General features: G+C 45.4%; 1 protein-coding gene across 1 annotated transcript; it reads left to right on the forward strand.

Moving 5' to 3' along the window:
- The first annotated feature begins 960 nt into the window (after positions 1-960).
- Positions 961-12,554, forward strand: Psmd2 (proteasome 26S subunit ubiquitin receptor, non-ATPase 2). The gene is made up of 21 exons (XM_021638530.2): positions 961-1,161; positions 1,565-1,621; positions 1,898-2,062; positions 3,824-3,945; positions 4,089-4,313; positions 4,554-4,712; positions 4,857-5,001; positions 5,183-5,243; positions 5,634-5,780; positions 5,908-6,014; positions 6,533-6,660; positions 7,029-7,116; positions 8,415-8,577; positions 8,694-8,795; positions 8,974-9,119; positions 9,328-9,411; positions 10,392-10,560; positions 10,643-10,737; positions 11,425-11,551; positions 11,930-12,048; positions 12,213-12,554. Exons 1-21 carry the CDS (start codon positions 1,027-1,029, stop codon positions 12,393-12,395), a joined length of 2,727 nt encoding a protein of 908 aa, XP_021494205.1. The 5' UTR covers positions 961-1,026; the 3' UTR covers positions 12,396-12,554.
- Positions 12,555-13,920: the final 1,366 nt, after the last annotated feature.

Genomic DNA, 13,920 nt, shown 5'->3' on the forward strand with positions numbered 1-13,920 from the left:
TCCTGGATTCCCCCGACCAACAACTCCAAGGAAGGTTTCCTATGCCTGGTAATGGGATTTTTTTGTTAAGTAGTCTATAGTTCTTCTTAAGGGGAGCATTGTCACCCCAAATGGTGTAACTGTTAGGCACTTTTAAAAATTCCAACAGCATCTGCCTGGCTGCCTTAGAATTCACAATGTAGACAAAGCTAGCTTTGAACACAGAAGTCCCTGCCTTTGCCTCCTAATTTAATCCCAAATATTGGGAATGAAAATGTGGGCCACTATGCCTGGCTTAGGCACCTTTAAGTATAGGTTCATTTCATTCTTTAAGTGTTCTTACAACTTTTTGTACTTTATATAGGCAGAAAACAGACTGAGTTAGGTAGCATACCCAAACCACACAGCTGGTACATAGCAGAATATGGTTTTAATATCATGTTTCTGAAATTTGAGTTCCCCCTCTTTCCAAGTTTTTATTTCAAAACTCCTTATACCTACAAAAGAAGTTGAAATATATTCCAACAACTTTTCATATACTAGCCTTTTGATAAACTGTTCATCTCTGATGTACTGACTGGTATGTGATAGACTGATCTCATACGTACATGTATCCACATATACTATATGTGTGTGTGTGCATGATGTATGGATGGATGTATATATGTATTGTGATATTTGTGATAGAAGTCATAAAAACAGACACTGGTAGAAATTCCCTACAGAGGGCTAAAGCAAGCATGAAAATATATGGACGTTCTGTCTTCAGGACGGCCTCCTCGTCGCACCGCGTTTCTAGCTGCGGTGAAGACGCGGGAGAGAAGAACTAGGCATCTCCGGAGCAGAGCATTCTCACAGCTGAGACACCCTAGCCCCAAACCGGTCGTCCGCGCTGGAGACCCGGAACTGTAATTCCCGGCCTGCCTCAGAGGTCAGGGCCCGGGATCTGCCGGGCGTTTCCGGCCTGGAGGACGACGCGCGAGGCCGTCTGGGAAAAGGGGCGGTGCGAGCAGGTGCGCGCGCAGCGGGCCGGCAGTGGCAGCGGAGATGGAGGAGGGTGGACGAGACAAGACGCCGGTGCAGTCCCAACCACCCTCGGCGACGGCCCCCGGCGGCGCAGACGAGAAGTCGAGCGGCAAGGAGCGGCGGGATGCCGGGGACAAAGACAAAGAACAGGAGCTGGTGAGGCGCGGCCTCGGGAGCTCGGGGAGGAGGCCTTGGGCTGAGTCACTGCTGGCTTGAAGGCCTGGGGCTGGTCTCCCTACGGCCCATCGCACCCGGGAGACACGCAGTGCGCAGACCCTGTGTTTCTGCTCCCTTCCCCTTCACTCCGCGCTGCCCGTACCGCCATGCCGTGGGTCTTGATGCCATCATTTTCTAGGATGGCTTTCAAGCAGAGCCTGCCTGTCTCAGAAGGTAGACAGCCTTTCCAGCAAGGCTGCCTCCCATCCCACCTCCTCCTCTTGCCCATCTGGTCTCCCCCGAGGAGACATTCGCATTCTCCACCTGTCCCGGGGTGAATGGGAGGAGAATGTGATGACGGTTCCGTCCGTCTTTTGATGAACTTCTTCCCTTAACCCTCCAGTCTGAGGAGGACAAGCAGCTTCAAGATGAACTGGAGATGCTCGTGGAACGACTCGGGGTGAGTCAAGATGTGACCTGAAGGGGAATGTGTTTGGATGTTTCCCATTTGTTGGCTCTGTTTTGTTTTGAGACAACAATTAGATACTACATATTTGGTATTATGATAATTTGAGGGAAACAAGTTGCAAAGGATATTTAAATGGGGTCATTTACAGGAGTTGAGGAATCATGGAATAGGAGCCACTTATGTCTTTGAGCAAAGCGTTGGTTAGATATGTCTGGGTTATGATGTGGAGGAATCCTTTTGGTCTGAGCACTAACATCCCTTGATCAGGAGAAGGATACATCCCTGTACCGACCAGCTCTGGAGGAACTGAGAAGACAAATTCGTTCTTCTACAACTTCCATGACTTCAGTACCCAAGCCTCTCAAATTTCTGCGTCCACACTATGGCAAACTGAAGGAAATCTATGAGAACATGGCCCCTGGGGAGAATAAGGTAACTTAGAATATTGTGGGTGGTCTGACAGTTGAAAAAAGTTTTTGTTTGTTTGTTTCTTTTCAAGACAGGGTTTCTCTGTGTAGCTTTGGCTGTCCTGGACTCACTTTTTAGACCAGGCTGACCTCAAACTTATAGTGATTCACCTGCCTCTGCTCCCACGAGTGCTGGGATTATGGGTGTGTGCCACCTCCCCCAGCCTGAATTATTTTTTTTTAACTAGAAAACAAGAACCATAGTAAGTCACTGAAAGCCTAGTATACCTGACCTAGTCAAAAAGTTGGTCCTAATCAGAATAGCCCCTCAGTGCTCCTTGGCTCCTTAGAGAAGTTTCTACTTCATTAGACCTTGAGGTTTTCTTATTGTGATATTTCCAACTTAATTAAACATTTTTATTTTGTTTGTGTGTGCTAGAATGTGTATGTGTGTGCGCACCCAAGTGCACACATAGATGTCACACCAGTGCATGCCTAGAGTCCCTGGGTGTTTATAGGTGGTTTTAGGAAGCCTGGCATGTTAATTGGTGCTGGGATTTGAACTCTGATCCTTATGATCATGCAGGAAATGTTCCTAAGAGTTGAGCCCTGTCTCTAGCCTCTGTCACTTGTATATGTATTGTTTTGTTTTTGAGACAGAGTCTCACGCTGTAGCCCAGGCTGGCCTCAGACTCACTGTGTAGCCTAGACTGGGCCTGAATTTATGCATGCTCCCTCCTGCCTCAGCATTTGGAGTGCTGGGATTGCAGGCATAATCCAGCATGCCTGGCTCTCTGAAGCTTATATCTAATGGCCCCCCTTTCTGTCCTTTCTGTACATTTCTTTTTTTTTTTTAATCTCTAAAAATGCACAGTGAAATCATATTTTCCCAGTTGGTTCAACCCTAACCGAAGTCTTTAATTCTTAGTGGATTTTGAGTAGCCTTCTAATTGGCTTGCTTTTTTCCTTGATCTCCTGTATCGCTGGTCTATCATTCAGCAGTTACAGAGATTTTCCTAGATCATGGGAGTTTTTATTAAAGATTGATCTTGGCTTTAGGTAGATGAATGCTTTCCTTGCCTGGCTGTGTGTATGCTCACCACCTGCATGTAGTGTCTGTGCAGGCTAAAAGCAGGGAACAGATCTCCTGGAGCTAGGGTTAGACTGAAACCCTGTGTGAGCGCTGGGAACTGAACTTAGGTCCTTGGTAAGAGCAGCATGTTTTTGTAACTTTTGGGCCAGTTCTCCAGACTCCTAGATTATGGATCTTTTTTTATTGAGACCTTTTAGTAGTTTATTATTGCAATTAAAATTTATGCTGGGCACCTGTAATCCTAGTACTCGGGGAGGCAAAGGCAGGTAGATCTCTGAGTTAAAGAACAGGCAAGACTACACAGAGAAACCCTCTCTCGAAAAACAAAACAAAATTATGCTGGGTGTGGTGAATTCTAATCCTGTACATTCAGGATATCTTGAGTCTAGAAACTTGAGGCCAAACTAGGCAATGTAATAAGAACCACTATCTCCTAAAATTAAAACTCAGGAGCCTCTGTTTTTCTTTGGTTCCACCAGTGTTTGGCACTCTTCAGTTAGGTTAGCTTCAGAGGGAGCTAGCAACACCAACTTTAGATTTTTATGAGGCCTAGCTTAGCAGATGGGAATTTTAAATATAGAGACTAGTATGTTGTGAATTTTATTGGTGAATTTTGCTGACAGTCATCTTCATTCTGTAATGTCACAATCTGTTTTCCTTGAGTTTGACTTTAAAAGACTGGTTTTCTTACAGTGTTTTGCTGCTGATATAATCTCTGTTTTGGCCATGACAATGAGCGGTGAGCGTGAATGCCTCAAGTATCGGCTAGTGGGCTCCCAGGAAAAATTGGCGTCTTGGGGTCATGAGTATGTCAGGTAAGACAGTTTCTTTTTGGGAATGTGAAGGGACTTTGGCATTATTCTGTTGGTTTGGGAAACTGTCAGTATACTGAATTCCTCAGACACCGAACTCCTTGACTCCTAGGCACTGCTTCCCTAATGATCATGTTTGTTTGTAGACACCTGGCAGGAGAAGTGGCTAAGGAATGGCAAGAGCTGGATGACGCAGAGAAAGCACAGCGGGAGCCATTGCTTACCTTGGTGAAGGAAATTGTCCCTTACAACATGGCTCACAACGCAGAGCACGAGGCTTGCGACCTGCTCATGGAGATTGAGCAGGTAGATATGCTGGAAAAGGACATTGATGAGAATGCATACTCAAAGGTCTGCCTCTATCTCACCAGGTAAGTGAGCATGGTAGAGGTGGGTAGCATGCTTGCTTCCATCAGCACTAGTCTCATTCAGGCCTTTTCTCCCAGGGGATTGTAGGGTCACCTCTTAAAGACAGAAACTTCTTGTTTCCTTGGTTATCCTGGAACATATATTGCCTTGTATATATTAGGCATTTAGTATATATTTGGGTAAAGGATTTAAACAAGATAAATGAATTGTACTTTCTGAAATTTTACTACCTTTGCCTCTAGTTGTGTGAATTATGTACCAGAACCTGAGAACTCTGCCCTGCTGCGCTGTGCTTTGGGTGTGTTCCGAAAGTTCAGCCGTTTCCCTGAGGCTCTGAGATTGGCATTGATGCTCAATGACATGGAGCTGGTGGAAGACATCTTCACCTCCTGCAAGGACGTGTATGTAGAGAGACTAGCAAAGGAGGGGATAGGTCTGTGCATGCGCTTTTGTGAAAAGCAGAGGTTTGGCAGTTTCTAAATCACGGAAGCTTTTCTGTCCCATAGTGGCTGAGAGTGAGCAGGTATAATGGCTTTCCCCCACAGGGTGGTCCAGAAGCAGATGGCATTCATGCTGGGTCGGCATGGAGTATTCCTGGAGCTGAGTGAAGATGTGGAGGAGTATGAAGACCTTACAGAAATCATGTCCAATGTACAACTCAATAGCAACTTCTTGGCCTTAGCTCGGGAGGTGAGATCCTCTGCTCTTGCCATAAAGGGTTTTGGTTGAAATTCTACCTGTCATTCTCCCTCCCTGACTCATACCTTTCAATAGAGTTTCTGGTGAAAGTTGCTTTTCAGCGGGATAGTATTCAGTGGCACAGCTAGGGGAGTACTGGGGAAGTAATTGTGACCCTCTGGCTTCTCTTCAGCTGGACATCATGGAGCCCAAGGTGCCTGATGACATCTACAAAACCCATCTAGAGAATAACAGTGAGTGCCTCTGTGTGGGGATTGGAGGGACTGTTAATTGTTCCTATTGTATTGGGAATAATGCACTTCCAAAGAACTTCAAATTCCCATGAACTTTGTGTCCTGGTCATACTCTTAGAGACATAGACTAAGAGTCTAACTTAAAAATCAGAGACTGACTGGGGTGGTGGTAGCACACACCTTTGATACCATTACTTGGGAGAGGCAGAGGCAGGTGGATCTCTGAGTTCAAGGCCAGCCTGGCCTACAGAGCAAGTTCTAGGACAGCCAGAGCTACACGGAGAAACCCTGTCTTCAAAAACCAAACCAACCAAACAATGATAATAATTAGAGCTGCCTACCACACTGAATCCCCTTCGATACCTAACTGCCTCTCCTTCTCTTGTACAGGGTTTGGAGGCAGTGGCTCTCAGGTGGATTCTGCTCGAATGAACCTAGCCTCCTCTTTTGTGAATGGCTTCGTGAATGCAGCCTTTGGTCAAGATAAACTGCTAACTGATGATGGCAACAAATGGCTGTACAAGAACAAGGACCATGGTATAATTTTCTCTTTGTCATAAAGTCAGATGTTGTCTAAGAAGGATCCACAGTACAGTTTTTAGAGGAGCCTTCGTAAGTTTCTCTGGGGAAGGCCTTCCAAAGCTGATAATCTTCCTTGTCACAGGGATGTTAAGTGCTGCTGCATCCCTTGGCATGATTCTGCTGTGGGATGTGGATGGTGGCCTCACTCAGATCGACAAGTACCTGTACTCCTCTGAGGACTACATCAAGGTTAGTCTGGGCAAAGCTTATTCATTTGGGACTTTTTCTTCTCAAGTTCTAGTGCCTCTTTTTCATTGATGTGGTCTCTTAGTTACTTTCTCTTGCTGTGAAGAGGCTCCATGACCAAGGTATTTAGTTGGGGGCTTGTTTACAGTTTCATAATAGTCCATTATGGTGGGGAACATGACAGCAGGCAGGCATGGTGCTGGGGTTCTCAAACTCCCATCTTATTTGCAAGTAGAATCAGAGACTGGGCCTGGTGTTAGCTTTTGAAACCTCAAAAGTCCACCCCCAGTGACATGTCTCTTCCAATAAGGCTACACCTCCTAATCCTATCAGAACAATTCCACCAAGTATGGACCAAGAATTCTGATATATGGTCTTGTGGGATCGTTCTCATTCAAACCCTCCATGAGACATGCCCAGTTTTTTCACTCCAGGTAAGGCAGGCACCACAGAGAGGCCAATACCGCACTTTGTAGATGAGAGGGTGGACATCCTCAGTAGAGTCTGCTTGCTCTTTGCAGTCAGGAGCTCTCCTTGCCTGTGGTATCGTCAACTCTGGGGTCCGGAATGAGTGTGACCCTGCCCTGGCGCTGCTTTCAGATTATGTTCTCCATAACAGCAATACCATGAGACTTGGTTCCATCTTTGGGTAAGGGTTCTTGCTGCTCTTTCCTTGGTTGGTTGGTTGGTTGGTTTTGGTTTTTTGAGATAGTTTCTCTGTGTAGCCCTGAGTATTCTATAACTCAGTCTGTAGGCCAGGTTGGCCTTGAACTCAGAGATCTGCCTGCCTCTGTCTCCCAAGTGCTGGGATCAAAGGCATGTGCTTATTTAAGTTTTTATTTTCCTGAGACTTTTTTTTGTTAGTGCTTAGTTTATGAACTAGAGACAATACTGCCAAAGACTGTCCTGTGCCATTGAGTAATCTGGCTTTTGGTGAATATGTTGAGCAGTTCTGGTTTGTTCTTTCTTGCTGTTGGTCTGTGTACATGTTGGGGACTTTATCTCCTGACTTTGTAGGCTAGGCTTGGCCTACGCTGGCTCTAATCGGGAAGATGTTCTAACACTGCTGCTACCTGTGATGGGAGATTCTAAGTCCAGCATGGAGGTGAGTCATTTTTGTCTAGTAGAAAAGGTAGGAGTGGTAGTTGGGGTTGTGGGACACCCAATAAAATCTCTTAGAACTGCAATTTCAAGCTATGTATGTATGATGGCTTATGTCTGTAATCTCAGTGTTTGGGGACTGAGGCAGGAAGATGTCCCTGAGTTCCAGCTAGGCTACCAAAGAAGATCCTTTATCAAGCACCCTGTTACTCTCACGCTACCATCACTACCCCGAAAAAAGGGAGAGAGACAGATTAGAACTTCAAGTTGTATTGTGCTGAGCTCTAGCCTTGAAACTTCTGACCAGTTAGATAAAGGAGGAGAAACCCAGTGTTGCTGAGGGTTGATGACCGTGCTGACCAGCTCCTGTCACTATAAAAAGCAGCACATACTTACGGGAAGCAGGTGGTGGAGCAAAACTCTTCACTTTAGCAGCAAGCAAGGAAGCAAAGTGGGGAGGAGCCAGGATCCCATCAATCTCTTCTCCTTTCCCACTTTAATTTTTTCCCCACTGCCCCCTTCAAGGCAACTCCTCCGATGTTCTCAAAGGCTTCCTAAGGAGCTCCACCCCTTAGTTTCCACCACTTCCCAAGAGTGCCGCCATCTTAAGCGGTCCAGGCCATCTTACACGTGGGTTAGGGGACATTGTAGATAGAAGCCAAGCAGCAATTCTCAGTTTTAGTCATTAGCTAACCTTCACTTTTCTTGCTGATGCAGAGTCATTTTAGTGATAAATATTGTATGATTGCCAAAAGCAGAGATTTTAAAGTAACAAGATCCAAATTTAAATCTTGCTACTTCTACTTACAAGCAGAAGATACTGAACAAGTAACTCAATCTCTTTACACTTCATTTTCCCATCACCTGCTTTATGGAGTTCTAAGTTCTAAACACATAACACATAAGTGTTTAGCAGTAGCAAAGCTAGGGCGGTTGAGGTTGCAGTTAAGCCTTATGACTGACTCTTGCAAATCATCCTCTGATCTCTCACATGTGCTGTGTGTATACACATGCTAATGCTAAATAAGTAAGTGTAGTAAAACTTTGAAAGAATATGCAAATGGGTTGGCACAGGGCCCAACATACATAAGTATTCGCTGATTTTACAGAAATCAGTTACCCATTAGGAAGAGTAACTTTACTGTGGTTGGATATAATGGCACATACCCTGAATCCAGCACACAGAGGCAAAGGCAGGCAGATCTCTGACTTCTAGGCTAGGCTAGTCTACATAGTGAGTTCCTGTCTCAAAGGCAAGAAAAGAAAATTTTGCTGTGTCTAATGCTGACTTTATTTTTCCAGGTAGCAGGTGTGACAGCTCTAGCTTGTGGAATGATAGCGGTGGGATCCTGCAATGGCGATGTCACATCCACCATCCTTCAGACCATCATGGAGAAATCTGAGACTGAGCTCAAGGACACCTACGCTCGTTGGCTTCCTCTTGGCCTAGGCCTCAATCACCTGGGTGAGACAGTGCTTTATCAAAAGGCTGACAGAACTGGACACAACAATTGCAGAGTTTATGTATCTGATTGAGCTGGATACAAGCAATTATCCTTTGACCCTTTGAATCTCCTTTAGGGAAGGGTGAAGCTATTGAGGCGATCCTGGCTGCATTGGAGGTTGTGTCAGAGCCATTCCGCAGTTTTGCCAACACCTTAGTGGATGTTTGTGCCTATGCAGGTCTGTGCCTTACTGTTTCCCAGCAACCCCACTTCTCTCTTGTTTTTTTTCTTCTTAGGTTCTTTCTCCTTTGGCTTTCAGTCTGCTCTTCAGATTTTTTAAGGCTTCTTGTGTTTACAAAGTAAGCTGGTTTGATGCTTTCTTGTGTTCTCTCCTCACTCTCACTGCCCCACTGCAGGCTCTGGGAATGTGCTGAAGGTTCAGCAGCTCCTCCACATCTGCAGTGAGCACTTCGACTCCAAGGAAAAGGAAGAAGACAAAGACAAGAAGGAAAAGAAGGACAAGGACAAGAAGGAAGCTCCTGCTGATATGGGAGCGCATCAGGTGTGGGCCAGCGGGCACTCTGAGAAGCGATAGCATAGATACGAGAGGCACAACAGACTTTAGCTCCCTCCCCCAGGGACCACCATACATCAGAATAGTAGGACTGAGTTTTGTCCATGAAGGACAGAAGAGTGCTGCTTAGATGAGCCTTGAGTACTTGGTTTTTGTTCCTGGCGCTCACTGTCTTCTTGTGCTTCTTGCATTGCAGGGAGTAGCTGTCCTGGGAATTGCGCTTATTGCTATGGGGGAAGAGATCGGTGCAGAGATGGCATTGCGGACCTTTGGTCACTTGGTGAGTAGCGCAGAGTAGACTAGAATATGTAAGGCGTCTGTGTGTCTGGTGCTGGGAATTAAATCCACGGTCTCAGGCATACATGGAAGTGACTCACCAGCACGCTACACGCTACGAGCCCTGGCTAGTTCTAATTTTGGTGGCCTAGAGTTCCTTGGTGGAGAATCAAGTCCCATTTAACCCATTAGCCTATTCCTGTCATTGAACTTGATTTGCCACACATACATGTGTGTAAATGCTTAAAGGTATCAGTCTTCACCTTCTCCCTTCTCTGAGAAGGGTTTCTGTTTTAGTTAGCATTCTATCATTCTATTGCTATAAAGAGAAACCATGACCACAGCAACTTTTATAAAGGAAAATATTTAATTGGCGCTGGCTTACATTTTTATTGTCATGGCAGGAAGTATGGTGGCATGCAGGCAGACATGGTGCTAGAACACTGATTCTCAACCTTCCTAATGCTTTGATCCTTTAATATAGTTATAACTGCAAGTTATTTTTTCCAGTGGTCTTAGGGGACCACTGTGAAAGGGTTGTTTAACCTCCTCCGAAAGGGGTCATGACCCAAAAGTTGAGAATCGCTACGCTAGAGAGTAGTTAGAGAGTTTTGCATCCAGATCTGCAGGCAGAGAGATATGGGGCCTGTTGTGGGCTTCAGAAACTCCAAAGCCTGACCCCAGTGACACACTTCCTCCCACAAGGCCACACCTCCTAATTTCTGTCAAGTAATACAATACCGCTCCCTAATTACCAAGCATTCAAATGTATGAGCCAATGTGGGTCATTTCTTTTCAAGCCACCACAGTCTCTGAGGAGCACTGGGACTGCACATGTCTGCTCTACTCTTCTGGTTTCTGTGACCTCTGGGGATTTACCCTCAGGTTCCCATGCTTCCACAGCAGGCAGTTTGACCTCAACTGTCTCAGCCCTAGGCTTGTTCGACCTCCTCCCATGCTGTTTTGTTTATTTTTTATCAACAGCTGAGATATGGGGAGCCTACCCTCCGTCGGGCTGTGCCTTTAGCGCTGGCACTAATCTCCGTTTCAAATCCACGACTCAACATCCTGGATACTTTAAGCAAATTCTCCCATGATGCTGATCCAGAAGTTTCCTATAATTCCATCTTTGCCATGGGCATGGTGGGCAGTGGTAAGTGCTGGAAAAAGGTCTTGAACAGACTAGAAGTTTCAAGGCTCTTTTTCTAAGCTTCTGTAACATTTCCTGTTTCTAGGTACCAATAATGCCCGTTTGGCTGCAATGTTGCGCCAGTTAGCCCAATATCATGCTAAGGACCCCAATAACCTCTTCATGGTGCGCTTGGCACAGGTAAAGAATAGGAGACACCTCTTTCAGGTGTGGTAGCAGCAGTGTCTGTGGTGATGTGGGAGAACCTGGGAGAGAAGATGTGAATGGGTTGTGGGATTTTTGTTTGCCTGAGAGGGAAGCTGTCTTTTTAGCTATGATGTTGTATTTGACGATTAATATTTGCTATTGGTTTAAACACTTGCTGTTAATCCTTAACAGCTGTATACCCAAATCACCACACAGAGACTGGATTTATTTAGTTAATCTAGAACATAATGCTGGGCAATAGTTACTCCCTCTTAAACCCCCAAGCCCTCATAGTTTCCTGACATTTAGATTTTACCTGTTATACTTGCTTTTTGTAAAATCTTAGGTCTGGTTCATTCTCCACAGCATTCCAAGATCTGTCCTCCAGCTCTGCTCTCCTAGCTCTGCCTTCGTCCTTCTCTCCTCCTCCACCTCCTACCTTCCTGTCCTCTGGCTCCTCCTTCTCTTCCTGCTTCCTTTCCCTTGCTAAGCATTGTGGCTAGTTGCTTTATTTTGCCATGTTTACACAAAGTTGAGACAGGTGATGCTTAGAATAAATATCACAATGCAATGTCTGGATTGAAATCAGAGAGTGGGGGAGAGAAATCAGCATTTGAATGAACAAGGGTAAAGTGTATACATTTCAAAAGAACATTATTATTATTATTTTTTTTTTTGCAGGGCCTGACACATTTAGGGAAGGGCACACTTACCCTCTGCCCCTACCACAGTGATCGGCAGCTCATGAGTCAAGTAGCTGTGGCAGGATTGCTCACTGTGCTTGTTTCTTTCCTGGATGTTCGAAACAGTGAGTTCCTGTCAGGAGTGCATGGTGCACATTGAACCTGGATCTGCCCTACCATGGCCACCTTGGCAATTTAGGATCAAGACCCCAAGTTAATCTTTTCTAGGTTCATTGGGCTTGTGGGAGGCCTCATGAGACCTTTTGATCTAGCTCAAAAATTTTCAAGATTAAATCCTAAGCCACTAAGAAAAGTGATTTTCAGGTTCTAAGAATGTGAGCAAAGAATGGTAGAGATATCTTGGGTTCCTTGTAGGGTGTACATGGAACAAAGTGTGGTCTTAGTTAATAGGTTAGTGGGTGAGGGCTGGGATAGATTCCTAAAGTTCAGGCCAGGCTTACCCCATTGTCTACAACTTTTATTCTTTGTGCTTCCTTCCTTAGTCATTCTAGGCAAATCTCACTATGTATTATATGGGCTGGTGGCTGCCATGCAGCCCCGAATGCTGGTTACATTTGATGAGGAGTTGCGACCATTGCCAGTTTCTGTCCGTGTGGGTCAGGTGAGGAATTGGGTAGTTTAAACAGGAGGGCTCAGGGTATACCACAGAACTTGGACAATGTAGATACAATCCTATTTCCCAAATTCGTGTGGGCGGTGATTAGGGACCGGGGATATTGCTTTTCTCCTTTCTGGAATCTTTATTTCAATCTTTTCATTCCACAGGCAGTGGATGTGGTGGGCCAGGCTGGGAAGCCTAAAACGATCACAGGGTTCCAGACACACACAACCCCAGTGTTGTTGGCCCATGGGGAGCGGGCCGAGTTGGCCACTGAAGAGTTTCTTCCTGTTACCCCCATTCTGGAAGGCTTTGTTATTCTTCGGAAGAACCCCAACTATGATCTTTAAGTGGCCACTAGATATCCTGGACTGCAGCTGACCTTTTAGCAGGCTGTACTGCCTGCTGCCAGGGGTAGATACTGTTCCAGACCTTTGGGGGAATTGTTACCTCCTGTTGTTTTGTTACTGAGTAAGATAACTTTGTTGAATAAAGACCTTTATCCCCAAGGTCTCTGTCTGTTTACTGGGTGTCATGGTCTGGGGCTAGACTGGAGAGGGGAATGGATGTGAGAAAGCATTGTTCAGAGTAACACTGAGCCATAGAGAAGCTAAGCGCATTAGAGTCCCTAAGGCATTGAAAGATTAAACGTGAGACTAAGATTAACGTGTTTTCTTTTTAATACCGGATGATTTCTCTGTGTAGCCCTAGCCATCCTGGAACTTTGTAGACCAGGCTGGCTTCAAACTCACAGAGATCCTTCTGCCTCTGCCTCCCATGTGCTAGGATTAAAGGCATGTACCACCACTGCCTGCCTTGCATGTAAACTCATAACTAATCTTCAAAGGATTCTATGCACTCCTACCTTTCAAGTCCATTTTCTGACCTTGGCCTAAAGATGCCAAAGAATGTGCAGCCCCACTCCTTTCTACCTTGAATTATGTGCTGAGAGGGATGTCTTTATCTCCTGTGATCCATCCCATGTTCCTCTTTGGAGGCTACCACTTGAGAGTTTTGGCATGCTAGCATCTCTGCTTGACTGGCCTCCAAGTGAAGGGATAAGAAAGAAGAGCAGCCTAATCCTGAGAAAGGTAATCACTCTTGATAGGCAGTACTGGTTTTGGGCGTGGCTAGCACAAGTATTAATCCACTACTGTGGGCCCTGAAGCCTTGTGGGTATGTGTATCTGGCATCTGGAATAGCACATGGTCCTACCAAATAATCATAGGTGATGTTTATCCAGCATTTACCTTGAATTAACCTCTGAGCAGTGGCTGGTATTAAAGTAAGTGTTGGGAGAATAACTCTTGTGTTTCTGAGACTACAGCAATTTCAGGTGAGTTTAGTCCTTTGTTTTGGGAGGGGTTGATAACTTCCTCATTGTCATGTGAGAGGTAATGACCAGGATTGGGATCTGTGATATACTTATCACTACGGTAATAGGACTCTCGGACTTGTTGGTTGGTTGGTTTGTTTTTCCAGAAACAGGATTTCTATGAGTAGCCCTGGCTGTCCTGGAACTCACTCTGTAGACCAGGCTGTCCTCAACTCAGAGATCTGCCCACCCCTGCCTGAGTGCTGGAGTTAAGGGCCTGTACCACTACTACCTTCCAGGACTCTAGGATTTAAGACTTGACCCGTTGGCTTTCAAATACAAGCACACACAAACACAGTTTGTTTTGTTTTTTTGAGGCAGGATCTCTGTATAGTGCAATCCCTGGAACTCACTATGTTGACCAGGCTGGCCTCAAACTCACAGAGATCAGTCTGTCTCTTTTTTTTTTTTTTTTTTCTCCAGTGTGTCTCTTGCATGGTGGTATTGAAGGTGTAAACTACCACGCTTGGCTTGAATTTTATTTTATTTTTTTTAATTTT

The sequence above is a fragment of the Meriones unguiculatus genome, chromosome 17, assembly GCF_030254825.1.
Source record: "Meriones unguiculatus strain TT.TT164.6M chromosome 17, Bangor_MerUng_6.1, whole genome shotgun sequence".
Classification (NCBI taxonomy): Eukaryota; Metazoa; Chordata; class Mammalia; order Rodentia; family Muridae; genus Meriones; species Meriones unguiculatus.